Consider the following 26,820-nt stretch of genomic DNA (forward strand, 5'->3'; position numbering starts at 1 on the left):
GAAGAAGAAATGAGATAGAGGCATAGTGAGAGAGAGAGGGGGAAGAGAGAGAAAGAAGATAGAGGAGTGTGTGAGAGAAAGAGAGTTGATTAGAGAGAAAAGAGAAGAGAGTGGGTGTGAGTTAGATGGATGGAAAGAAGGGGGAGAGAGAGAGGTAGAGGGAGAAATAAGAGGGATATATCATTAGTTCAAAAAGGTGGTGTGAGAAGGAAGTGAGGTCCCCAGCAAGGAGGTCTGTTCCTTGGCCAAAGTATAAGTGTCGGAGTTAGCCTTCTGCTAGACGTGATGGAAATCTACTTGATGAGGCTTGCACAAGTGAAAAATGTGGTTAAAAACTTGTGTCAAATCACCAAGGACAAAGCACACACTTACTGGGCCATCGAATGATGCTAGCGTTATCTTTTTTTTTACAAGAATAACAACTTTTATTATATTCAACAAAGAATTACCACAATTCATTGGTTACAGAGCATAAACAAATCAGCAAAAACAATCAGAAATTCACATTGAATGATGTTAGCATTATCCCCTTCTACCATACGATTGAGGCCCCAAGCTGGGTCGAATCTAGAAAGACCCTCAAGTAATGCGTTTGCCTCTACCTAGGTTGAGTCACTGTCGTGGAGGGGAACGCTGAAGTCGCCATTGGAGTTGTGGAAGATGCCACCAAAACCACATCGGCCAAGGTGGCCCAAGGAGCAACCATTGAAGCTGGGTTTAATCACCCCTTAAAGAGGTGGGTTCCATATCGAAGATCTTGGCATGTCCCAATGGCAGAAAGTGATGAAGTTAGCCCAGTGCAAGGTGAAGTCAGTTGCAAAACGAATTTAGCGGTTTGTAGCTGGAGGCCTGGAAGATGGAGAGTTTGTCGGAGTATTCAGCGATGCTAGAGGTGCTATGATGGAGGCCTTTGAAAGTTTTGGAACTACATTCACTCCAAATGGACCATAGGTTTGTCATGACTGATGATCTCCAAAGGAAATGCCGTTTGCAGGATCTTTTTTGTTTTTTTGTGGGAGGAAAGCATGACGCTAGCGTGGATGAAGTGATGGTCGTCGGTTTCCTCAGCATTAAGCTATAAGCACCAACAGGCCTCTCTTTGATCTTGGTGACTAGCCAACATAGAGCATTGATCTTGGTGGCAAGGGTGAATCCAGACTATCCTAAGGGATGAAGGCAAACCAAGCAAAGGTGCCCTGAACAAAACAAATGAAAAGAACAAAAAATAAGAACATGTTAAAAGAGTTTGGTCACCCACATGTCAGCATGCTCAAAACCTAAAGAGATAAAAAATCAGGTGGGTGGCTGCCCACAGTCCGGGTACTCAGCACATGCAGGGTGACAGCTTACAAGCCATGTGCTCACCCAAGGATCAAAAAACTGATGTGCGACCAATAGGTGATAGAGGGAAAAGGGAGAGGTGGAGAGAGGAAGAAAGAAAAAGAAAAGTGCAAAAATGAAGATGGATATGGGGGAAAGAAGTGGTGAGAGAGAAGAGGGAAGGAGGTTGGGGAAAGAGAAGGCTAAAAATGAAAATAGAGAGAGGAGAAATAGATATGGAGAACTAGAGCAAAAAATGGAAAGGGAGTGATAGAAAGAGAGAAAATATTGAAAAACATTTAGGAGAGAAAGTGAAGGGGTTGATGTGGGGAGGGAGAAAGAAATTGTAGATGGGGAGAGAGAGAGGCAAAATATCTACCCAACAACATAGGTCCACACACTAAACACTAGCACCAGAAGGACTGCTGCTTCACTGAAGTGGTGGGATAACACTAGCAACGGCCTCCTTAGCTAGTGCGTCTGTTACTGTATTGGCCTCCCTCCAGATATGGTGACAGCCATCTCGAAGAGACTGGCAATAGAAAATCTTGTCAAAGATATGAGAGAGCCGCCAAGGCTGTAGGGACTCCTTTGAGCCCAAAAGTTCTTAAGCGGCTCAGTTAGTGTCACCATACCTGAGAGGAGCACTAAAAGACAGAAATTTTAACCTCCATTTCTCGGAAGTTACCCCAAAAGCCACAAATACCAGGGTTACCCAATGAGCAACCACGTAGTTGAGTTTGATGTAGTCACGGGTCGGGGGAGACTACAAGGAGGATCAAGGCTGCCTGGTCAGTCTATAGTTGAGAATGTCCTTTCAATTGGTCATAAAATCAGACCTGGAGAAGTGCTTAGATGCTTATGGTTGGATGACCATAAATAGTTGTGATGCATATTTGGTCTAACATATAAGAAATTGGCTTGTGTACACCTTGGAAGGTCCTAGAGTTTCTCTCCTCTCTCTACACCCAATAGATGTGCTCTCTGTCTTTGTGAGGAGGAATCCAACCCTCACCTTTTCATTCATTGTGAATTCTTCCGTACTCTTTGGTATCCATTGGGTCTCGCCACCTACGGTCAAAGCCTTGATCTCCTATAACTTTGAAGCCCAGTGGCCTCTGGCTGGAAAAACCTTATGGAAGGCCGCGGTGGCTGCAACCATTTGGACCTTATGGCTTGAAAGGAACAACCGTATTTTCAACGGTGCCCACCTTTCAGCGCTAGCTCTCTACCTTTTGGGCTTCTAACCACAAGACCTTCTCTGGCCTATCTTGGAACACCCTTTTCTCCCATTGGAAGAATGCTCTCATCCACATGCCCTCAAAACCTCCAAGAGCGAGCAACTGGCAGCCACCACCAGTTGGCAGCATCAAGTTAAACTTTGATGGCTGCTCTCTCGGTGACCCAGGCCCTTCTGGCGCTTGGGGGGGCTTTCAGAGATTGCCAGTGAAATGTTCTCTTCACCTTCTCTGTGCACCTTGGGACCTTTGACTCCCAAAATGCTGAAGCTTCAGCCCTTCTTTTGGGCTTGAGATTTTGCAACCCTTCCTGGGCACTCGTCTGATTGTGGAAGGAGACTCTTTGAATACCATTTCTTGGGCAAGTGGCTTGTCCCCCCCACCTTGGCAACTGTCTTCCATTTTTTATGAAATTACCCACCTTTGTAGGGATACGAGCGTCTTATGGCAGCATACCTGGAGGACGTCCAACGATCTCGCGGACCTATTGGCGAAGGAGGGAGCTAGCTTACATATGGATTTCCAAGCCAGGTCCAACTCTTTTTTGTTCTGGACCACAACCACCCTAGATAGCCAGTCTTCTATCTCGCCAAGACACTCCTCAGCCTTTTATTTTTCCTTTTCTCACTGTAAATCTTGTCTGTAGGGTGAATCTTAGAAGCCCATCTACATGTATTCGACTGATGTATGTTTTACTGATTGCCACCCAGTGAGGGTGCTCTCAGTCCTACAACCTGTACCTTTCTCTAGTTATACAATGTTATCAATTATAAAAAAAAAAATGTTCCATCAGGTGGCCAAAATAGTAGCTCTCCAAAGGAAACAGCCCGGCCTTAAGGCAGGAGTGAAAAAAGCCCAAAAAAGGTGTTTCATGGAATTGGGAGTAACTCACTTCCAGCTGAAGTCCCTAAGGCCTCGTTTTGATCGGAGGAAATTAGGAATCTTAGATATTTGAATTCCAAGGAAATCTATGGATTTTGAATATCAACGATTTTTGTCATGGATTTCTCAAATCTCTTGTTTGGATAAACTATACAAAATTCATGGATTCTTTGCAATAACTTCCATGTCCATTGTTTGGTAACAAAAATCGATACAATTTGTCTCTCTATAATTTTAATGTACTCTCTCTCTAAAACTCAAAATTTGGGATAGTATGTCCATAAACGTTTTGAGATAGTTTCTCTCTCTAAAATTTGATATGGTTTCTCTCTCAAAAATTTAATATACTTTCTATCCAAAACTTAAAATTTGAAATTTTTTCTCTAAAAATTTTGAGATAGTTTCTCTTTCTAAAATTTTTAGGTGCTTTCTCTCTCTAAAATTTAATACTTTTGAGATAGTTTCTCTCTCAACATTTTTAACTAGTTTCTCTCTTAAAATATGACAGTTTTTCTCTCAAATTTTAAGCAACTTTCTCTCTCTAAAAGTTAAGATTTGAGATAATTTCTCTCTAAAATTTTTCCAATAGTTTCTCTTTCTAAAATTTTTTATGTACTTTTTCTCTCTGAAATTTGATATAGTTAGTCTCTTAAATTTTAAGATGCTTTACTTCAAGTTTGAGATAGTTTCTCTCTAAAATTTTGAGATAATTTCTCTTTAAAATTTGATATAATGTCTCTCTAAAGTTTGATATACTCTCTCTCTAAAGTTTAAAATTTGAGATACTTTCTCTCTTCAAAACTTCAATTTTGGGAGTTTCTCTCTCTAATTTTTTTAAGATAGTTTTTCTTTGTAAAAATTTCATGTACTTTCTGTATCTAAAATTTGATATAATTTCTCTCTCTATAATTTTAAGATGCTTTCTCACTTGAAAACATAAATTTTGCGATAGTTTCTCTCTCCAAAAATTTTGAGATAGTTTTTTTCTCTAAAATGTTTTAGGTAGTTTCTCTCAAAAATTTGATATAATTACTATCTCTAAAATTTTAATATATTTTCTCCCTAAAAATCAAAATTTTAGATGGTTTCTCTCTCTAAAAGCCTTAGATATTTCTCTCTCTAAATTTTTTTGATAGTTTCTCTTTCTAAAAGTTATTGTAGTTTCTCTCTAAAAGTTTAAGAATACTTTCTCTAATTAAAAGTTTAAGAATACTTTCTCTACAATTTTAAGAATGCTTTCTCTCTTTAAAACTTAAGATTTGATATGGTTTCTCTCTCTAAATTTTTTGAGATAGTTTCTACATCTAAAACTTTTTAGGTACTCTCTCTAAAATTTAATATAGTTTCTCTCTCTAAAAATTAAAATTTGAGATTGTTTCTCTCTCTAAATTTTTTGAAATAGTTTCTCTAAAAATTTGAGATAGATTTTCTCTCTCTAAAATATGATAGTTTCTCTCTAAAACTTAAAATTTGAGATAGTTTCTCTCTAAAATTTTGAGATAGTTTATCTCTCTAAAATGTTTTGGTACTTTCTCTCTCTAAAATTTTAGTAAACTTTCTCTCTCTAAATTTTAACATATTTTCTTTTTCTAAAAGTTAAATTTGAGATAGTTTCTCTCTCTAAAATTTTGAGATAGTTTCTCTTTAAAAAAATTTCGATACTTTCTCTCTCTAAAATTTTCATACCTACCAAATGTTCCCTATGTTTCGAGTTGAGAGAGCCAATGAGTGAAATCCACGGGCATTGAAAGTTCAAAAAAACCGGTTTTGGTGTGGAAATGAAATCATGGAATAGCAGGTCTTATTTCCATGATTTTGATTTTCTTGATTTTAGGTATCCTAGTCATTATGCAATCCAAACGGTGGATTTTGACAATATCCAAGATATAAGAAATCCATGCCTTAAAATCCATGTACCCAAACAGACCTTAAGATTAAAAGCCCAAATAGCTTTTGCGAAGAGGCATTACAAGAAAAGATGGTTCTGGGATTCCTCGGTCTTCAAACAAAGCCAACAATGATTAGCGAGAGGGAAACCACTCTTTTGGAGTTGATCAATGGTAAGGTTTTGGTTTCAAATTATAAGCCATCCAAGAGCCTAGTTTCTTAGAGTAGGGGAGAGTCAAATAGAATTGAGGGTGGAACTATTGACAGAGTTGGTTGTAAGGGCTTTATAGATGAGCTAACAGTGAAGTTTTTGAATGGGGAGGGGTCCAAATGAGCTTGTCAGATGTAGTGTATTAGTGGTAGGGTGTCAGGAGGGACATGGATCCTCATCAGCTTGGATTTCTCCATATTGATAGACATTCCCATGGAAACCTTGAAGCATTAAAGGAAGAGCCAAAGTATGTCCTCTTCTTTAAGAGAAGCATCACAGAACACCACGGTATCACCTGGGTATTGAAGGTGGAAACATGGCTACCATTCCTAAAAGAATGAAAACCCTTGAAGCGACCCCTATGGTAAATCCTAGAAATGGATCTATTGAAGACCTCAGCTACAACGACGTAAAGAAAAGGTGAAATATGATCTCCTTGGTAAAGCCCTCTAGAGGAGTGGAAATAACACTTAAGGGAACTATTGATAATGACCAAGAAGGAACCGAGGACACAAACCATGAATCCATTGTTTCCAATGAATGTCATAGCCCATGAACTACATGACTTTGTCAAGAATGGACCAATCGACATGTTCGTAGGCTTTTTATCTATCAAGTTTTAGGATAAGGCCTGGAGTTCTAGCGAGATGGTATGAATGAATAACCTTGAGGGCCACCAAGGCCCCATTGAGGATCTGTCTGTTATAGATGAAGTGATGGAGATCAGAACACAACAAGTAGCATGAGTATCTTCTTTGGGAGTGACAAATTCCTCTTAATTTTCGCTCATATGTGGAGGATGAAAACCCTAAGATTGCTTCCAAAAAGAACAAGAGCAAGAAATAGTTTGGGTTTTCTTTTTGTTTTTTTAAGTTATTTCAGATGTTTTTATTTATTTATTTCATTGCTGGACCGGTTAGGGACTTTTTAGATATTTTAATTAGAGTTAGGAGTTTTAGTTTCAAGTTATACTTAAGTTAGGACCTTTTGGTCAAAAGTTAATTGTATGGTCAAATATTGTCCAAAACAATTAATTTTCAATATAAATAAGGGCTTGGATGGGCTGGAATGTATTCCTCTTTAAGAAAAGAAAGACTCTCTTGTAAAAGAAGCCTAAGGCTTGAGCTCTAGGTGGGAAAACGCCTTAGTGTTTCTCTAAAATTGCTTCTGTCAAGGTGTTTCTTGCTGATTTTCTATGTTTCTTCAAGTTCTCTTACATCAAGTGGTATCAGAGCTCGCGATCTACACGGAAGTTACTATAGGATGTACAGATTTACTGTAGCACCACTTTCTTTCGCACCCTAGGTCAACAACAAATAGGGGAGATTATAGTGGGGTCTAGGGTTTATTGATTTTGGCCAAAGTTTTTCCAAAAACAACCTAAATCTTGCTGATTTCGACCGTTTTTGTTGACTAATTGCCTAAGGTTTGTGATTGCCGCGAGCCCATAGTAGCAAGAAGGAGCCGTAGAAGGTGTATTTTCGTGGACTCCACTCCGTGATACCACTTGACACAACAATTCACAACTCTCAATAATGGGAAAGACCGTGATCTTTCAGCTCAAGAGGATCTCGAATACAACCCTTTTCACCATTGTGCTTTGTGTGTGGAGTCGAGTAATGAGGATAGCGACTAGAGACCTAGACGTGGGGTGGGTCATTTTAGGGATGTCGATTAGAAGGTGGATATACCTGATTTTGATGGTAAGCCTCAACCAAAGGAGTTTATAGATTGGTTACATACAATAGAAAGGGTTTTTGATTATAAGGAGGTACCTGAAAATTAAAAGATAAATGTTATTTCCATAAATTGAAAAAGGGTGCCTTGGCATGGTGGAAACAACTTAGGGCTAGATTAGAGAGGATGGGAAAGCCCAAAATTGATACATGAGAGAAGATGTAAAAGAAATGAAAAGAAAAATACTTGTCCGAAAATTATTTACAATCTCTCTATCACAAGATGAATAATCTTCATCAAGGTGAAAAGAGTGTAGAGGAGTATACTGATGATTTCTTGAGTTGATGGCTCACAATGATGTGGTTGAAAGGGAAGAACAGTCGTTAGCTCGCTATGTTGGTGGGCTAAGATCGTCTATACAAGATGTGGTGATTTTAGAGTGGTATTAGACTTTAGATGAGGCTTACAACCTTGCAGTTAAGGTTGAAGCTCAGCTGAGGCGTCCATCATCAAGGTGGGCTGCAAGCCAGGGTAGCTCAAGCGGTCGTGGAAGCAAATTAGGGGAAAAGGTGGAAATTTTGTGGGTGGAAGGTCCTCACGGCCTGCTGATCAGTCAAAACAGCAGGAAACTGTGGGTGTTGGGGCTGGTTCTTTGTCACCCAAATCGCCCAAACAGCAGCACTATAAATGCTTTAAGTGTTTGGGGATTAGCCATGTCTCCTCTCCGTGCCCAAATAGAAAATCTGTGGCCCTTGCTGAGGAGGTTTTCGAGGAGGACAGAAAACTATCTTTTGATGGGGACCCTATTTATGATGAAGAGCCTGAAGTAACCTTTATTGACCATGAGGAGGGTTTGGTGATCCGGCGCACCATGGTGAAACCCAAGGTAGTAGATGAGGCAGATTGGGTACGCACTAATATTTTCCACAATCGATGCATGGCCTACGGGAAGGTTTACAATCTTATTATTTATGGGGGAAGCTGTGAAAATATTGTTTCTCAGGAGATGGCAGACAAGCTGAAGTTGAAGACAGAGAGCCATCTAAAACCATACAAGATAGCTTGGTTCAAAAAGGGAAATGAGGTAACAGTTTCTATGCGTTGTCTAGTTTCTTTTTCTATTGGAAAGCATTATAAATATGAGGTGTGGGGCGATGTTATGCCTATGGGTGCATGTCATTTATTGTTGGGTAGACCATGTCAGTATGATAGACGTACCATACATGATGGATTTAAAAACACTCATTGCTTTGTCAAAGATGGAATAAAAGTGGTTTTAGGTCCATGTAAGAAGGAAAGTGCATCCAAATCAGATGAAGGGTGTGCTAGCCTTCTTTCTTTGCCTAAGTTTATGGAGGGATTGGATGAGTCAAGGATGGTGTTTGCAGTGGTCCAAGTGGAGGAGCAGCCTATTAGTTTGGTTCCACCACAGTTAGAGCCCTTAATGTGGGACTATAGTGATGTCCCTCTAGATGAGCTACCAGAAGGCTTGCCACCCATGAGGGACATCCAACATCACATAGATCTCGTTCCTGGGTCTAGCCTACCGAACAAGGCTGCATATAGAATGAGCCCAAAGGAGCATGATGAGTTGCAGAGACAGGTCACAGAGCTTCTACAGAAGAGCATGAGCCCTTGTGTTATTCTGGCCATGTTGATGACTAAAAAGGATGGGACTTGGTGCATGTGTGTGGATGGTAGGGCCATTAACAAGATCACAATCAAGTGCCGCTTCCCAATTCTGCGCTTAGATGATATGTAATATATGTTGGCTGGTGTTATTGTGTTTTCAAAGATAGATTTGAGGAGTGGGTACCATCAGATCTGTATTTGACTTGGAGAAGAGTTGAAGATTGTATTCAAAACACGAGAGGGCCTTTATGAGTGGTTGGTGATACCATTTGGCCTCTCCAATGCGCCTAATACTTTTATGAGGGTGATGAATCAAGTGTTCAAGCCTTTTAGTGTGAAATTCGTGGTGGTATACTTTGATGGTATTCTAGTGTACAACATTGGTGAGCAAGTGCATATGGAGCACTTACGGTTGGTGTTTGACTTGCTACTGGAACAACAATTGTATTAGAATCGTAAAAAGTGTGAATTCATGACAGATAGCCTCATCTTTCTTGGCAATATTGTTTCAGCTGAGGGAATTAAGGTTTACCAAAGGAAGGTAGCAGTTATTAGAGATTGACCTACTCCTACTACAATGCATGATGTTCGCAGTTTTCATGGGTTGGCTACTTTCTATAGGAGGTTTATCAGAGGCTTTAGTTCGATCATAGCGCCTATCACATATTGTTTGATAGAGGGGGATTAGTATGGACTAATGAAGGCGAGACAAGTCTTCAGTTGGAGAAGCAGAAGATGACTGAGGCACATGTGTTAGCTCTTCGAGACTTTGATAACGGCTGCGAGTTGGATTGTGATGCTTTACATGTTGGAATTGGTGCAATGTTGAGCCAAGAAGGTCGCCCTATTCCCTTCTTTAGTGAGAAGTTGAATGACACCTGTCGACGCTATTTTACGTATGATGTGGAGTTTTATGCTATTATTCAAGCCTTAAGGCATTGGAGGCATTACCTGATTCAGAGAGAATTTCTTTTGTTCTCAGATCATAAAACATTGAAGTATATTAATGTGCACCATAAACTAAATCAGCGACATGCTCGATGGGTAGCCTATATTCAGGAGTTCACTTTTGTTATTCGACTTAAGGCAGGCAGTTAGAATAGAGTGGTAGATGCTTTGAGTAGAAGGTCGACTCTATTAACTACCATGATGACTGTTCTTACTGGGTTCGAGTTCATGAAGGATCTTTATGCAAATGATGAAGACTTTAGGGAGATATGGGACCAGTGTTGCAGTGGAGTTGTTGGGGATTTTGTTATTCAAGATGGATTTCTCTTCAAAGAAAACCATCTTTGTATTCCTACATGTTCTTGGTGGAGTCTAAGTACTACTAGCCAAATTTGAAGAAAAATGTTGTGCGGTTTGTTGAGAGGTGTTATACGTGTCAACTGACTAAGGGGCAGCGACAAAATACCGGGCTTTATTCTCCACTTCCTATTCCTAATGCACCTTGGGAGGATGTTAGCATGGATTTTGTTTTGGGCCTTCCAAGGACTCAAAGAAGTATAGATTCTATATTCGTGGTGGTGGATAGAATCTCAAAGACGGCTCATTTTATACCTTGCAAGAAGACTCTGGATGCCACACATGTTGCTAACTTGTACTTCAAAACGGCGGTGAGGTTGCATGGTGTTCCAAAGACGATAACTTTAGATTAGGTCTCAGCCATTTTTGGAGAACTTTGTGGAAGAAATTGGGCAGTCAGTTGCAGTTTAGTAGTGCTTATCATCTGCAGATAGATGGCCAGACTGAAGTGGTAAACCATACTCTTGGCAATCTTTTGAGAAGTATTGTGAAGGAAAAGAAGAAACAGTGGGACCTAGTATTGCCTCAAGCCGAGTTTGCCTAAAATAGTGTTTGCAAATAAATTTAGTGGTAGTCAGTTCGAGGTGGTATATGGGAAAAACCCTACTCATTCGCTTGACTTGGTTCTTGTCCAGGCCAATGGGGAGGGTCAAGCTATGGGTGAGGACTTGGTTGAACAAATGAAAGGAGTGCATGAACAAGTACGTGCTAGTCTAGAAGGCAACACAACTAAATACAAGGAAGCAGCAGGCAAGCATCGCCGTTTCAAGGAGGTTAATGCGGGAGATTTGGTATTGGTGTATTTCAAGAAGGAGCGGCATCCAATGGAAAAGTACAACAAGCTGAAGGATCCAAGGCTACACCATTCAAGATTTTGAAGAAGATGAGCAACAATGCTTACAAAGTCGCTTGCCTTCACACATGGAGACTTTAGACCTCTTCAACATTGCTGATGTGTCAGAGTATCATGCTATGGAGGTGCATGAAGATGAAGATGTGAACTTAAGGGCGAGTTCTCTTCAACTTGGGGAGAATGATGGAGATCAAAGCACAACAAGTAGCGACGGGTATCTTCTTTGGGAGCGACATATTCCTCCTAATTTTCACTCATATCAAACCCTAGGAGGGCTTCCAAGAAGAACAAGAAGAGCAAGAAATAGTTTGAGTTTTTTTTTTTTAGGTTTTTTAGTCTATTTCAGATTATTTAATTATTTATTTATTTCATTGTTGGACTTGTTAGGGACTTTTTAGATATTTTAATTAAAGTTAGGGAGTTTAGTTTTAAGTTATACTTAAGTTAGGTCATTTTTGTCAAAAGTTAATTATATGGACAAATATTGTCCAAAACAATAAATTTTTAATATAAATAAGGGCATAGATGAGCTGGAGAGTCATTCATGTATTCGTTTTTAAGAAAAAAAAGACTGTATTGTAAAAGTAGGCTAAGACTTGAGCCCTAGGTGGGAGAAAGCCTTGGAGTTTCTCCAAAATTGCTTGTGTTAAGGTGCTTCTTGCTGATTTTCTATGTTTCTTCAAATTCCCCTACATCACGAAGCAACCCTGATTGGGGAAGTAATGTATAGAAATATCATGGATGAGCTTTCCACGCTGTCTGCAACGTACCACTTTTTTGGAAAAAGGCAATCTTCCTATCACCAGATTTGAGCCATCTAAAGCGAGTTATATTTGATCCATATGTATTTGAAAGTTAGTTATCATGGATGCACATCTTCAGTTTGTCAGGCTTGTATATGGTATAATAATGGATGCTATTGATTTGCTACAAGTTTCTGCGGTATTGTAGGTAATAGCTTCTTTTTCTGACTAAGCTAGGTAAAATAACTTCTTTGTAATGCAACAATTTGATTTTGGTATGCAATATTCATTTTTGTTTTTTGTTTTCTTATGTATTTTCTGATTGTTGAGGATTCTTATCAGGTTGGGGCCCAGATTTCACTTAAAGCAGTCGAGATGGATTCTTCCTCACTTTCAAAAACATCCAGTTCAGGGTACTTGTCACTTGATAATGAAGCATCGTTTATCTCGAAGACATGGATGTCATTCAAAGAGCCGATTGGTGCTTGGGGCCAGAATAGCTTTACAGCAAAAGGCATCTTGGAGCATTTAAATGTAACAAAGGATACATCTGATTATCTTTGGTATATTACCAGGTATTCTTGTGTTTATACCGTTCACCATCCTGTGAAGAAACATGAATGATCAACACAAAATCCCAAACCATGACATATAAATCTGGTTTTTATTTTGGGTCTGGAATTTTACTCTTTATTTGTTTCTGACTATAAAAGGAAACATCAGCAAAGTATTGTAGGTTCCTTGAGCATTTTCTTTTCTAATTTAACTAATTTATGAGTAAGTACGATTGCATGATTTCGGGAAGTATAAACCCTGTATATAAACCGCATCGGAAGTGGACAACTAGTTTTCTAATTCACCAACATTCCAATATCTTTATTTTCTCTCTTTACGTGATGCTTATTATTGAATCAAAGAACCATGACCTTTTCAGATTGGGTAAGATTCTTGTGGATCCACATGATTCCTGCTTTGTTCTCTTGTAAAATTTCGCGAGATTTTTTGCAAGAAGCAACCAGTGTTCTGGGGTTCTTCTAACAGTGTTTAGAACCCCATATGGGTTCTTTATGTACATGGGAATACAACACACTATAAACATGGAAGAACTGCCATTGCGATGTGAAAAGTGAAAAGCAAGTCCTATACTTAATGGATACAAAGCCTTCTCTCTTTTTGATATATTCACCATTGGACTTCATAAATTAATCACTTGGTATTATTGATTCTCATTTTAAATACATTGGATCTTTCTGCATGTCATTGATGCATTTCAGTTGTACCATTTTCTCTTCAAGTTCCTATCTGAGGAATGTCTTTTTGTCCAATCTCTGGGAAAGGATTTAGTTATTTTTAATGAAATATTTATGAACTTCTGATTGAGTGATAGACCTTTTTAACTTGTAAATGGTTTTTCTGTTTATATAACCAATAGGAATATGCAGAAATGTGTTTTTCTATATATTCCTCGCAATCCTAGTCGAAAATTTGAGAATTATCAAGATTGTAATAATTGGTTATTTTCGTTTAATGTATTTCTGTATCCATGAGAAATCTATGCTTCCAACTTAATGTGGATGTTCTGTTCTTCCTCTATTTCTATGAAAAATTAAAGTTCTATAATAATACTTATAGTTGTTACAACTGTAAAGTTTGCTTCATGTCTGATGGTTCTCTTTTAATGGAATTTATTTTAAGAATACAAGTTTCTGATGAAGATGCTTTATTTTGGGAGGACAATGAGATCAATCCTGCACTTGCAATTGATAGTGCACGTGATGTAGTTCGGATTTTTGTAAATGGGAATCTTACAGGTATGAGTTGTTTCCTTTTATTATTTGCTTTGCTTCATTTTGTTATTTTCTTAGAAAAGTTCCACTTTTGGATCTTGTAACAGCAAGAGGTAAAAGGGGACTATAACATGCTATAAGATACCACAGAAAAGAAAAGAGGGAAACCTTTTGAATACTTCATGTCACTATTTTGTGAGTCACATGATGGATTCCTCCTTTATATTAGTTCCTTGATGGAAATTCTTGGTTTGTATTATCCTTCATGGTTCTAACAATCTTTACGCAAATGAACATGAAGGCAGTGCAAGTGGTAAATGGATTGCTGTAAAGCAACCTGTTAATTTGGTGCGAGGATACAATGAGATTGCACTATTGTCGGTGACTGTGGGCTTGCAGGTAATCTGCATTTTTATAATTTGGACATTACAGATTCTAATGACATTTTATTGCAAGCCTGAACTAATGGTTCTTCCACATGCATGGTTGTCTGGATTGGGCGATTTTGGATTAGTCTGGTCTGATCAATGACTGCACTCAACCATATGCCTTCTCATGTTCGTATTCTTCATGTAAACAAATCGGGTTAAGCATTTTGAGTTGGCTTCTATTATGTTTGTAGGGTTTCTGACTAGACAATTACGTTATATGGAAAGATATTACGGTGAATAAAAAACAGAGAGCTACCTACAACATATTATATCTTTTGCAAATGATTTGTGTATGCTAGTTTTGTTGCTTGTGGCCTGTGTATGAGACTCACTGTAAAGAGCCTCAATTTTGGGTTTGGATTTCTAAAGACAAGTCTAGAATATGAAAAAAATGGCTAGGATGTGTAACGATCTGCAACTTGGACATGTTCAAGTGACCAGAGACATAGAAATGATGAATCATTGGTGGCTAAGAAGCTTGTAAATGGCCTTTTGGGCATTTAAGGTATATCACACAACTCAGTCCATACGGACCTCCAGAAATAACTGCTCCTTGGTTCTGTTGTATACATATTACATGATAATATGGACTTCTATACATTTCTCTTCTTCTTGTGATTTTTCATTCAAGAAATTTAAAAGAAAGCCTTTTTTTTTTTAAATGTAATGTAGGAAATATTCACATGTATGAAAAGTAATAGAAGATGAAATAATTCCCCTCAGTTTTCGTAGTCAAAGAAGATAACATGCAGTGCATTAAGGATTTCTAGGCATGTAGAACTATTTTATTAGTAATCTCCAATTGCTACATGCTAGTTCATCATAGTTCAATAATCATCTAATATGGGATAATTCTGCATCCGTTTGAAACTATCTTATACAAATTGCTCCAATATCAAAATTGTCTTAAGTTCTAAATGCCCCAAACTTACAACTGAGCATGTTTCAATTAATTAACAATGTTTTGAAAATCTAGACCTTGTTTGATTTCCAGGTAAAATTGTGATTTGGGCCTATTCGAAAATTTGTCACCTGCAATTCAAACTCAACGGATGTTTGATTTTCAAATTTGAATTGATTCCAATTGCAACTGGACTCCCAAGTTGAATTTTTAGCAAAACCACTCCAAATTGGTTTGTAAAAAAGTTCAAATTGGCTTTTTCTCTCTCTCTCTCACCACCACCACCATTGGCACCACCATTTTGACTGGCACATCCCCACCACTGCTCGACCACCACCACCCACCACCACCGCCATCATTCTGCCACCACTACCACTTTGTGAACCCCACTAGTGTTCCCCCTCCACCAACAGTTCACCACCACCATTTTAATAGATTCTTGACTATAACAAGGAATATAAGAATAAAAAAAGACTAGCCATGTGAGTCATATGATCAGTAGCTTCAGAGTCGATGATCCAAGGGGTTTTAGAGGAATATATAGAGACATGTTGACTTGATGCAGGTATATCTGTTTGGACAACATGGGATTTAGAGAAGGAAGGTCTCAAATGGAAGCTTGCTGCTTGAGATCAGGAACCTCTCTTTTAGGACTAGTCACCAACTCTTCTTTAGGTTCAAAGGCAGTAGAATCTTGCTGCCCGTGCATAGCAGAAGTAACACTTTTACTAATTGTTGCTGAATTTGTTTGAGAAAAATTACTTCTAGGGCGTCCAATTAGATCCCAACTTGTATCCCTTGTGCGTCTATTCTTCCCACACTTGGTGCCCTTTAACTTGTCCATCTCTGCAATTGTGGGGCTTCCATGACCACGTCCACCACCACGACCTCCACCCCGACCAAAACGTCCTCCACCTCAATTATCACTTGAAATTAAGAGTAGAAAAGATCTTTCTTTTTCGCTTGTAGGCACTACTATTATCTTGCGGTGAGGTTCTTCACATTGAAAAAGAGAAAAATAGTTCAAGTGATGGTGAAATCTCACCACCTAGAACATTTTCCCTAATTGATTCATATCCCCTTTAACTCCCTGCAGGAAATAAAAAATCTTCCTTTGTTCTAATCTCTCTCTTTGTTCCTTTGCACAAAATGAGCATTGTATGTGTTGATAGTGACTTATTTCATCCCAAAAACTACGAAGACGAACATAATAATCTCCCACTAATAAGTCCCCTTGTTTGAAACTATTGATTTTTTGCTTCAGTTCATAAACCTTTGCAATATTTTTCTTTTGGGAACGATGAAGGAAAAGTTATCCTTATTTTTTATTTTGATTCAATTACAAAGGATGTATATTAAAATTTTAGTTTTAGGGTTTATTTCTAGGTTTCTAGTTTTTAAAAATTTTAGGATTTTTATAGTTTTTTATTTATTTCATGAGTATTATTCACTTGTACTATTCTCGAGTACTGTTCACAGGGGCAAAACTGTCATTACAAATTCAAGTTTAAAGTAGGATATATAAGTCATTTTAATCATTGTATGGACATGTAATGTCTTTGAAGATTGAATTATAATATGTAAGATGTGTGTGGAGCTTTGAGAGGGTCTATTCTTCATGATTTTTAGATTGAAAGAGAGAAAAGCTTAGGCTTTTGCAGCCCTAGCTTGGGTGTGGAGAAGAAACCTATGGTTTTTTTGACTTATGCTTGTATTTAGCTTTGTCGCTTGCTGATTTTACTGTTCCCTCAAATTTCCTTGCATCAAGTGGTATCAGAGCTCACGATCTACAAGGAAGTTACTGTAGCACATACATAGTTATTGCAGCACGTACGAAAGCATTATAGCATGTACGGAGTTGCTGTAGCACCACTTTTTTTGGTGCCCTAGATCAACAAACAAAGAGGGGGAAGTTACAATGGGGTATAGGGTTTGCTGATTTTGGCCAAAATTTTGCCAAAGCAACTTGGATCTTGGTGATTTCAACAGTTTTTAATTGATTATTTGCTTAGGGTTTGTGATTTCAGCGAACCCATGGTAGCGATAAGGGGTCGTAGAAGGGGGATTTTCATATCCGCTCTATGATCGCATAGATGACAGAATTGAGGAACTTGAAAGGCAAGTATAGTAGCTGGTGCAGCAGTTCGCGAGTCTCAAAAATGGGCAAGATGGGTGATCTTTCAGCCCAAGAGGATCTTGAGTACATACGTTTTTACTTTTGCGCTTCGCATAGAGAGTTGAGTGATGAGGATAGTGATAAAAGACCTAGATATGGAGAAAATCACTCCAGAGTTTTAATTTAAAGGCTGAGATTCTTGATTTTGACATAAATTGCATTGAAAATCAGCAAGTTGTAGATTGAAATTCACCACCAATTTTTGACATATACTCAGATGAGCAATAAGATTTCTTAGGAGATCTGATCTATGATAAGGATTAAGATGATGGTGAAGATATTTGGAAGAAGGTGAAGAATATGAAGAATATAAAGAGATGGCAACATGAGGACTGATCCAAATCATGGCCTTTGAAGATCTCATTAATATTCAAGAGGTGGGGCATTCAAGAGATTTAGGGCATTGGAATTAGAGCAGTGCAGTGAAAGTATGATCAACTCAGAATCTACAATTGTGGCCCTGATTCCTCAAGATACATATCAAGATCTGTTTCTGGAGGAATTTTCTTTACCCTCGAATAATATTTGCACTAACAACGAAAAAGAAGGTTCAAGAATGTGTTTTTGATGTTGAATTTATCTTAGCATACTTCAAAACTTGAGGACGAGTTTTTTCCGACCAGGGGAGAATGATGAAGGAAAATTTATCTTTATATTTTATTTTTTATTTAATTTCAAAGGATGTATGTTACAAGTTTATTTTTAGTGTTTCGAAATTGTAGGTTTTTTATAGTTTTTTTTTTTTATTTCATGAGTACCATTCACAAGTCCTATTCATGAGTACTGTTCACAAGAACAAATTGCCATTATAAAATTTAAGTTTTATTTAGGATATGTAGGTCATTTTAATCACTGTATGGACATCTAATGCCTTTGAACATTGAATTATAATATATAAGAGGTGTGTGGGGCCTTGAGAGGGTCAATTGCACATGATTTTTAGATTGAAAGAGAGAAAATCTTAGGCTTTTTTAGATTGAAAGAGAGAAAATCTTAGGCCTTGAGAGGGTCAATTTCTTCGACTTATGCTTATGTTTAGCTTTGTCGCTTGCTGATTTTACTGTTCCCTCAAATTTCTCTGCATCAAATGATGGATGGAAACATTGTTCTTATTTTTTATTTTCATTCAAATTTAAAGGATGTATATTATAATTATGGTTTTAGGGTTTATTTATGGGGTTTTTAGTTTTTAGGAATTCTACGGTTTTTATAGTTTTTTATTTATTTCATGAGTACTATTCACAAGTACTATATCACGAGTACTATTTATAGGTATTGTTCATAGGGGAAAAACTATCATTGTGAAATTTAAGTTTAAGTTAGGAACTTTTTGGTCAAAAGTTAAATGTATGGGCAAATATTTTTTATTATAAATAACGTCATAGATGGGTTGGAGAGGCATTCATGTATTCTTTTTTAAGAAAAGAAAAGATTGTCTTGTAAAAGAGGCCTACGCTTGAGCTCTAGGTAGGAGAACGCCTTAGGGTTTCTCCAAAATTGCTTGTGTTAAGGTGCTTCTTGCAGATTTTCTATGTTTCGTCAAGTTCTTCTACATCAGGGAATAAGCCTCGGAAATTGCATCCCACATTTCCTCGGAGGTATTGCAGCTCATAAAAGTTCGACTCAAATTAGGCTTCATAGAATACAATAACCAATTCATAAGTCCCATATCATTTGCTCCCAATTTTCATATTTAGGATCCTTGAGATCTGGTTTTTCTAATCGACCTTTAATATATGTCCATTTTTTTGTTCCACGAAGAAATAATGTAATTGATTGGCCCTCTCTAAATAATTTGTGCCATCAAATTTAACTGTGGTAATTTGGAGTCTAGATTGCTCTATATTTGATGTTTGCTCGAACAGCTTCTACTGTGGTTGAGATCTGGTTGCACATATCAAATCAACAGTTGAGATCAGGTTACACCCTCAGATCTCTTCAAAAAAAGGATTTAAGATTTGGTTGCACCCTTGGATCTAATATCACCTCTTTCCCATTCTAAAGGACATCTCAGATCTCTTCAAAAAGAGATTTACAGGTCTGGTTACACCCTCAGGTCTGATGCTACCTTTTTTCGATTCAAAAGAACCTTAAAAACAACACTACTAATGTTTTCTTAACTAGGACACAAAAATCCTAATCCACCTGTGTCTAGTTTTTCCACCAAACACATGATCTACATTAAGAAATTACTAAAAGAATTCACCTTGTTCAACACAATCTTTGCTGGAAAAAAGGGTTTTAGGGGATTTTGATGTCATCTGACCAAATAGATGATGTCAGCCCTAAATCATATCTCCATCTTCGATGTTTTAGCCTGCTTTGATAGCAAGTTGAAAATAATCGAGGGAAAATCAATCAAAGGATAGAAAAAAGAGAAAAAGTAAAATAGAAGTTATTAGTGTAGTAAGAGAGAAAGGAAGAAGAAGAAAGAGAAGAAGAGAGAGGAAGTGGCGTGAGGAAGAGAGAGAAAGAGAGAGAGGAAGAGAGAGAAAGAGAGAGGGGAAGAGAGAGAGAGTGGCGTGATGGATTTGAATGATCCTTATGCACCTCCTTTTATATTGATTAAGTGTATCTAATCACAATATTTCCCATGAAGTATGAAATAGAACATAAGTCCTAAACAACAAGAAAGGACATTTGTATACTCAAAGATCACAATAATTAATTATTGCCAGCAGTATGACATACTTGAATATTCATATAATAAAAAAGAGCCCATCTTGGGGCCTTAACTGCCTAGGCGGTAGTTCTGGTGGGGCCTAGGTGCTTCTCCACTGGCAAGGTGGTGCTTCTTAGGGGGGTGCTCAGCGCCTCCAGCTGAGGCGCTCACATATGCAAACCCGTCATGAGGGTGGAAAATGCCCTTGGGTTAGGTGTATTCTAGTCTTCCCCCCACCCCCACCCGCACACTGCGACCCCACAGGGCACCTTTGCCAGGGTTATACCTTTTCATTAGTCCTATAAACCCTAAATCTTGTCCAAAAACAAAACACAATTGAATTTATTTTTTGTAAGATTTTGTATTTGAAGAAATCAAATCCAATTGGAGTTTTTTTGGATTTGATTTTGCTTGGAAGATCATTGGAGGTTTCATGTTTTCGACATCTATACTCTTTAAGTTTATATAAAAAGTATATGCACATGCACACATATACAGTAAAGAAATACACTTCTATAAATCTGTAATATGTATATATACTTAAAGCATACATATATGTATTTACTATTTGTGGCAGCCTCCCCTTCTGGCCTCCTAGGTGCCACCCAGTGCTTTCTTCCATGCTGCATTCATTAATGTTCGTTTTGACTAGTACAAAGGTCAAAATCTGTAGGGCATTGACCTCTGTTCTGATTGCATATGGCAATCTGATTTTTGGGTAGGGGACATTATGACTCTGATGTATGGTGTATGGCTATGTACTTGAAGGGCCAAATCTCTTGGAAAGATGGATATTTTAAAATTTAATGTTTAGATCAGGAAGCTAATCTGCTGATATCTTCCTACATTCAACTGGGCACTAATGTACAAATAAAGATTAAAGCACTTCTTGTTTGGTGCATTATGTAGTTTTTGCTCTTTTTGGATGCGGGGATTTCTTCTATCTTGGAATATACATTCTTATTTTTGGTAGTTCAGCATTAGGATTCAAATTTGGAGTTGTAGTATTGCAATTTTCAACACTAAACTTATCAGGCCCAAGCCTGAGTCCTAGGAAATACTTATTCATGCTTGTATTTTTGGTATAATTTTTTATTATTCTTATTGAAACACTAGTGCTTCTCCTTCTGTGATTTATAAGTTTGAAAGAAATCATACATTTGATTTTTTGTCCCTCTTGCATGATTAATTAAGTCTTAACAAAGTCATAGTTTACAGTGTTACTCTATTTAGTCTTCTAAATAATTCACTTGATTTGTAGAACTATGGTGCTTTTCTTGAGAAAGATGGAGCAGGATTTAGAGGCCAAATTAAGTTATTGGGCTTTAAAAGTGGTGAGAAGGATCTCTCGGATTTAGTTTGGACGTATCAGGTACGCTTTTTCGCATGGAACTTGTACAATTAACTTCTTGAAAAACTTTCTTTTTTTTCTTTTGTTTTTCTCTTGACATTATATTTAGGGATGGATGGCCATGACTATGGTTGTTTGGAAAGATATTATATGATTATGAAATTTTGGTATACTATATGTTGGTTGGCCATGTATAAAAATAAATAGTTGCATGCCCGGTACAATTGTATCCATATTGATGCATACCTCCACAAATAATTGTATGATGCGTTATACAATTCACCAAGTTTATGTCTAGTGAGTGAATTATTATAGTGACAATTGTGAAATATAGTTATTTCTTGGGAATATGTTTAATGACCATAGGCTGTCGCATACAAGTAATTTAAATCCTAGGTATAACTTGTAGAAGCAAAATTCTAATGAAGAGATAAAATTATAATTCATCAGGTTCTACACAACACCATGGTGTAAGCATGTGGCCTGTTCTAAATACCTTATGAATGTGTTGTTCTTCTTGTCAATCATGGAATCGAAACAGGTAGTTTAGGGTAGAAGGTTTTTTGAGATTTATAATGCATGTTCATTAGTCACTCGTATTCACTTTCATATTAGAGGTCAGATATTTTGGAGACGTTTAGAAGGGATCGTCCTGTAATGTGCTCTGGTATTGCACGGAGGTCCTCTAACAATCAGCCGCTCCTATCATGACTGTCTATCATGACTGTTGAACACTGGGGGCCTATTACTTCTTGGAATCTTATGCCTAAGTGAAACATGTGATGTTTTGGAAATTTTAGGGAAAGTGGACATGCATGAATTGCAAAAGTTATTTCCAAGCGAAATTGTATAAGCCACGGGCATGCAAAAAGATCTGTATTTCTAGTGTCATTGTGACACGCCTTACGTACGATCAAAAGTGTTGAGTGACTGCTATGTGCTTTAGAAATATAAACATGATATATCTCTAGTGGAGCACGTAACAGCGTATGAAGTTTATCCATTGGTCTAAAACCAGTTCACAACAGTTACTCAAGTTTACCACTAGTTTCAGCGATATTATCTTGTGGAGAATATATTAATCTAGATATGCAATTTTTGATTTCCGTCTCATTATTTGGACCTTTCACCCTTGATGTTCTTCATGTATGGCTTTCAACATTAAACTTTGTTTGTCTAAGGTTAATTTATCTGTTCTTTTACCAATTGTATATTGTAAAGAGAATTGTCAACAATAATATATTATTTCCAATGTTGATTAAAAAAAATATGCTATTTCCAATGTAGGTTGGATTGAAGGGTGAATTTTTGGAATTATATGACTTGGAAGGGCAAAACAATGTGGAGTGGTCTTCTTTAAGTCAAGACCCTAAGGATTCTATTTTCACCTGGTACAAGGTAAACTTGTCTTTGTATTGCATGCAAATTTTTTTCTTTGACGTCCGTCAACTCTTTTAAAGTTAAATCGTTAGTTCATTACTTTTGTACGTTAATTTTCTATTTATTTTTTAGTTTTATTTTTTTGGTTGCTGAAAGGTGGCTATGTAGAATTTTCAGGCGATAAATTCAAATATTTATTTCTGTTCCTTTTATTAATTTTTGGAAACCCTACTTACAGGTGCCATAAATACAATAAATTGAACCCACTACAATTTAGGATCTCTTAGAAACTTCTTGCCAAAATAAATTTTTTATTCAATTGAATACAATTCTGAGATTTCAACAAGCAGGAATATAGAAGCAACAAATAAAACTAAATAAGTAAGAGAAGAGTTATTGGCTTTGCTTAGAGTTATCCCTCTAGGGCTTAACACACCCCACATCCCACACCCGATCACCTGACCAATGGTGCACTTGAATTTCACATCCTGTTGAAGTCTCAAATCTAAATTGGGAAGCTCCTCTGAGACACCTTTGCTGCATTTTTATGAGGCAAGAGAGCAACAAATATACGGAGGGTTTCACTAAGAAGACCCTTAAAAACTAGGGCAAGCAACAGAGGCACAAAACCCCAAGCTTAGGACTGGGTGTGCCCCTCTCTTTTTCTCCTTCTTTTGCTAGGTGTGCCACCCTAGACACATAGGGACGGTGGCATGCTTATTTTAGAGAGAGAGAGAGAGAGGGAAGCTTAGAGAGAGAGACAATGAGAGGGAGAGAGGCATGGAAAGAAAATAGAGAGAGGAGAGATAAGAGATTTGTAGAATGAGGGGGAGAACACCCTTATATATAGACCACTAGGGCTAGGGTAGTCAAATTAGATGTTTAACTTGATATATAATCATTTGGATGATTTGTGAGGTGAGAGACAAATAATTTGAGTCGTTCATTTTTGAGATCTGCCATCATGATTTAGAGAGGATATTTAGAAACTTTATCCTTAAGATTTGACTCTTATCTACTCTAATCCATCTAGAACCTTAACTAGTTAAATTCTAGCCTAGTACTTTCTATGAAGGAATCCTATTATCTCATAAAGAGAGCCGGCCCCAATTAATTGGCAAAGGCTATGATGATGATGATTCTCTCATAAAGAGATAATTAGGATTTCTAATAAAATTATGAATTAGAAATGGGGTTGAAGTCAAGGTGGTAGCACCACTATGACTTAGCTACCGGTCTCGGTTTCCATTCCTACCAATGCTAACCCCTTTAGAAAACTCCAATGGTTTAAAAAAATTGCTAACCTACTACTAACAATTAACATTCAAAAATAAAATGAAATAAATTTTTGACTTGGTTAAATCTTTTAGTTATTAAGAAAATCACTAGGATAGTCTTAAAAAAAAAATTATCCAAAATATTTCCACTAAGAAAATATTTTATAACTAAAACAAAACTTTTTCTCTTTTTTATGTAAAAACAAATGCCACATAAAAGTGGGCGTCCCACTTAATGGGATGTGTGGGCCTTAGTGGGCTCCACGTGATGCCCCTATATGGGCCCCACTCGTGTGGGGCTGGGCCCTATAACCCACCCCCTTCCCCCCCAAAAAACACACAAATGTGGGTCCCACCAAGAAAATCCAAAATTCCAAAAACGCTCATGTAATTTTAAAATTCCAAAACTACCCTTTTAGGGTTTTTGCATGTTAAAAATTAATTTTTAAAATTTTTAAAATTTTGAAAAATTCCCAAAAATCACAGTAATGTACTTTTAGTCGAAAACAATATTTTTGGAATTCCATAAAAATAAAAAATACAGAAACACAACTTAGAAGTGGATAGGTACCTAATGGGTCAAAAAAAAAAAAAAAATCAGGATACTTCACCCTTGCTATCCAGGACACCCATGACCCACAGTTAAGTGTAGGGGCTCATGATTGGCCATCAAAGTTAACTAATAAACAGTGGAACCACAGTCCCAGTATGTGGACTATAGGCTCCCCCAAGAGAAAATCAAATTGCACACACACAGTACAAAAGGGGTCGCTCTCTTTATGTAGATGTACATGTGTCCTTCCCTATTGGGTTGCTTCTAAAAAATGCGGCTGTCATATGTACGTTATGTGCAAAATTTTTATTGAGGATTTTGCCCACACTCTCACGGGGCCCTTCCTCCATACACAGGAGATTACACAACTCTCCTGGCCTACGAACAACATCCCTAGGCATCTCTTTGACCTCAACTAGGGATGATACTCAATAATCCCTCAACGGTAGTATCACATGCCCCAGAGGCAAGGGTTTTGGACATGATCCGAGCTATAGACTCCTTAGAGAAGCATAGTACAATCCTACTGAAGTGCACAATCCATTATAAATAATTTTATTTATATGCACTATAAGCTTCAAAGGCAACAAACCCCAACATCTCCCACTTGGCCTTTGAAGGCCGTACAGTCACTCCTTCCAACTCTCTTTTAAGCCCATCCCATGCACATGCTTGGCAAACATATTTCCCACCAATCCTCTTGTCAAAGGATCTGCTAACATAAGCTTTGTTGGGAGATAAACGACCTCAATCTCTCCTGCTTGGATCTTGTTGCAAATGTGGTAGTAGTCGGCCTTTATATGCTACGATTTCTCGTGAAACCATGGCTTGTTAACCATATAAATTGTTGCATGGTTGTCACAAAAGATCCTCACATACATGCACTTTACTGGATCGAATCTGAGTTGATTCTGGAACTTCTTTAACCAGACGACTTCTTTTGTTGTGAGACAATAAGTGACATACTCTCACTCCATGGACGAGAGTGCAAAGACGTCTTGGTTCCTTCAGTACCAGAAACAACTCCACTGGCAAGTGTATATATATACTTGGTTGTAGATTTCATCTCATCTGGATTGCCCTGAGAATCCGCATCTGAATTCCCTGCATCTGAATATCCGAGCCTCCTCCATTGGTAAGCGCAAGACCAATAATTCCCTTCAAATATCGAAGAAATTGCTTTATTGCCACATGGAATACTTTGGAATCTGTTGGTCACGCTCATAGCGAATGACAAGTCCGGTCTCATCCCCAGCATAGCATACATCAGCGATCCAACTGCACTTTTATATAGAATTCTCTGCATGGCTTCTTTTTCTTCTGTTGTGGGACACATGGCATACATCAGCGATCCAACTACACTTGGTCTTCTTATCAACGGGGGTCAGTATGGGCTTGCAATTTTCGATTTCAAATCATTCGAATATTTTCTTGCAGTATGTCTCTTGCGAGTGCTGAATGGTTCTTTTTGTTATATTTCTTATAATTTTGATTCCTAGAACATATGAAGGCTTTTCAAGGTCTTTCACATCGAAAATCACTCCCACTGACCTTGACATATATGCAATAATATTCTTGATTAAGCATAAAGCCAGCCCTTGAAACTTTACGTACCACTGCCTAGAAGCATGTTTTAGGCCACAAAGGGATCTCCTAAGTTTGCACACTAGGTTCTCTTTTCCCTTCTTTATGAGGCTGTTTCATGTATATTTCTTCTTCTAAGTCCCCATTTAGAAATGTTGTCTTTATATCTATCCGGTGGAGCTTGAAGTCGAAATGCGCTTCTATGGCTATTAGGATCCTAATGGATGGGAACTTCACTATTGGGGAGAAGGTTTCATCATAGTCAATCTCTTCTAAATAAACTACTTTGCAACTAATTTGGCTGTATACTTATCCATTTTCCCTTCCACATTTAGCTTCTTCTTATATATCCACTTATCCACTTACATCCTATAGGTTTTTTATCATGAGGTAGGGTGACTAGGTCCAAACATGATTTTGTTTAATTGAGTTAAATTCATCGATCATGGCTTCTTCCCACTGGTTCTTTTCTGGACAGGTTATGGCTTCTTGTTAGGAAATGGGTTCATGTAACGATTCCTCTTCAATTTTCTCATGGAAATCTCATAGGAAGGTGAAGAATTCAACTTTCCTTCTAATGCGGTTTCTTCTCTTAGGGCGAGGTGGTTCAAGATCTGCAGACACACTCTGTGTCACTCATAATTTCATTAAACTCTACCGGCTTTCTAGTGGTACAACTCTCAAGGAACTCATCCTCGAGGAAATGGGCATCCCAACTTTCTAAAACAATCCCTTTATCTGGGTTATAGAATCAGTATCCCTTACAATGATGTGGGTATCTATGGCGATGGACTTAATGGTTTTGGGATCTGGCTTTATCCTATTTTGTTGAGGTATTAAGACATGGTAGAGCACCTCCAAACTTTTAGGTGGTAAAGGGACGAAGCATGACCAGTGAAGGTCTCATGAGGAGTTAGTGGGGCTGCTTTTAAGGAGTTAGTGGGGCTGCCTCCCCCAAGAAATCTAGGGA

At 37.7% G+C, this 26,820-nt stretch overlaps 1 protein-coding gene across 2 annotated transcripts in view; it reads left to right on the forward strand.

Annotated features, from left to right (window-relative positions):
- Positions 1 to 26,820, forward strand: part of BGAL9 (beta galactosidase 9) — an 87,442-nt gene that overhangs the window by 36,178 nt on the left and 24,444 nt on the right. For both annotated transcript variants that reach the window (XR_016058167.1, XM_011622041.3), the window contains exons 13-17: positions 12,091 to 12,323; positions 13,444 to 13,559; positions 13,837 to 13,934; positions 20,967 to 21,077; positions 22,344 to 22,454. Coding sequence is in view for 1 of the 2 variants with exons in the window: in XM_011622041.3 (XP_011620343.1) it covers positions 12,091 to 12,323; positions 13,444 to 13,559; positions 13,837 to 13,934; positions 20,967 to 21,077; positions 22,344 to 22,454 (669 nt within the window). In the remaining variant the exon portion in view is untranslated. The remainder of the gene's footprint in view (positions 1 to 12,090; positions 12,324 to 13,443; positions 13,560 to 13,836; positions 13,935 to 20,966; positions 21,078 to 22,343; positions 22,455 to 26,820) is intronic.

The sequence above is a fragment of the Amborella trichopoda genome, chromosome 6 (genome assembly GCF_054954075.1).
Source record: "Amborella trichopoda isolate Santa Cruz 75 chromosome 6, AtrichopodaSantaCruz75HAP2 v2.0, whole genome shotgun sequence".
In the NCBI taxonomy this organism is placed as follows: Eukaryota; Viridiplantae; Streptophyta; class Magnoliopsida; order Amborellales; family Amborellaceae; genus Amborella; species Amborella trichopoda.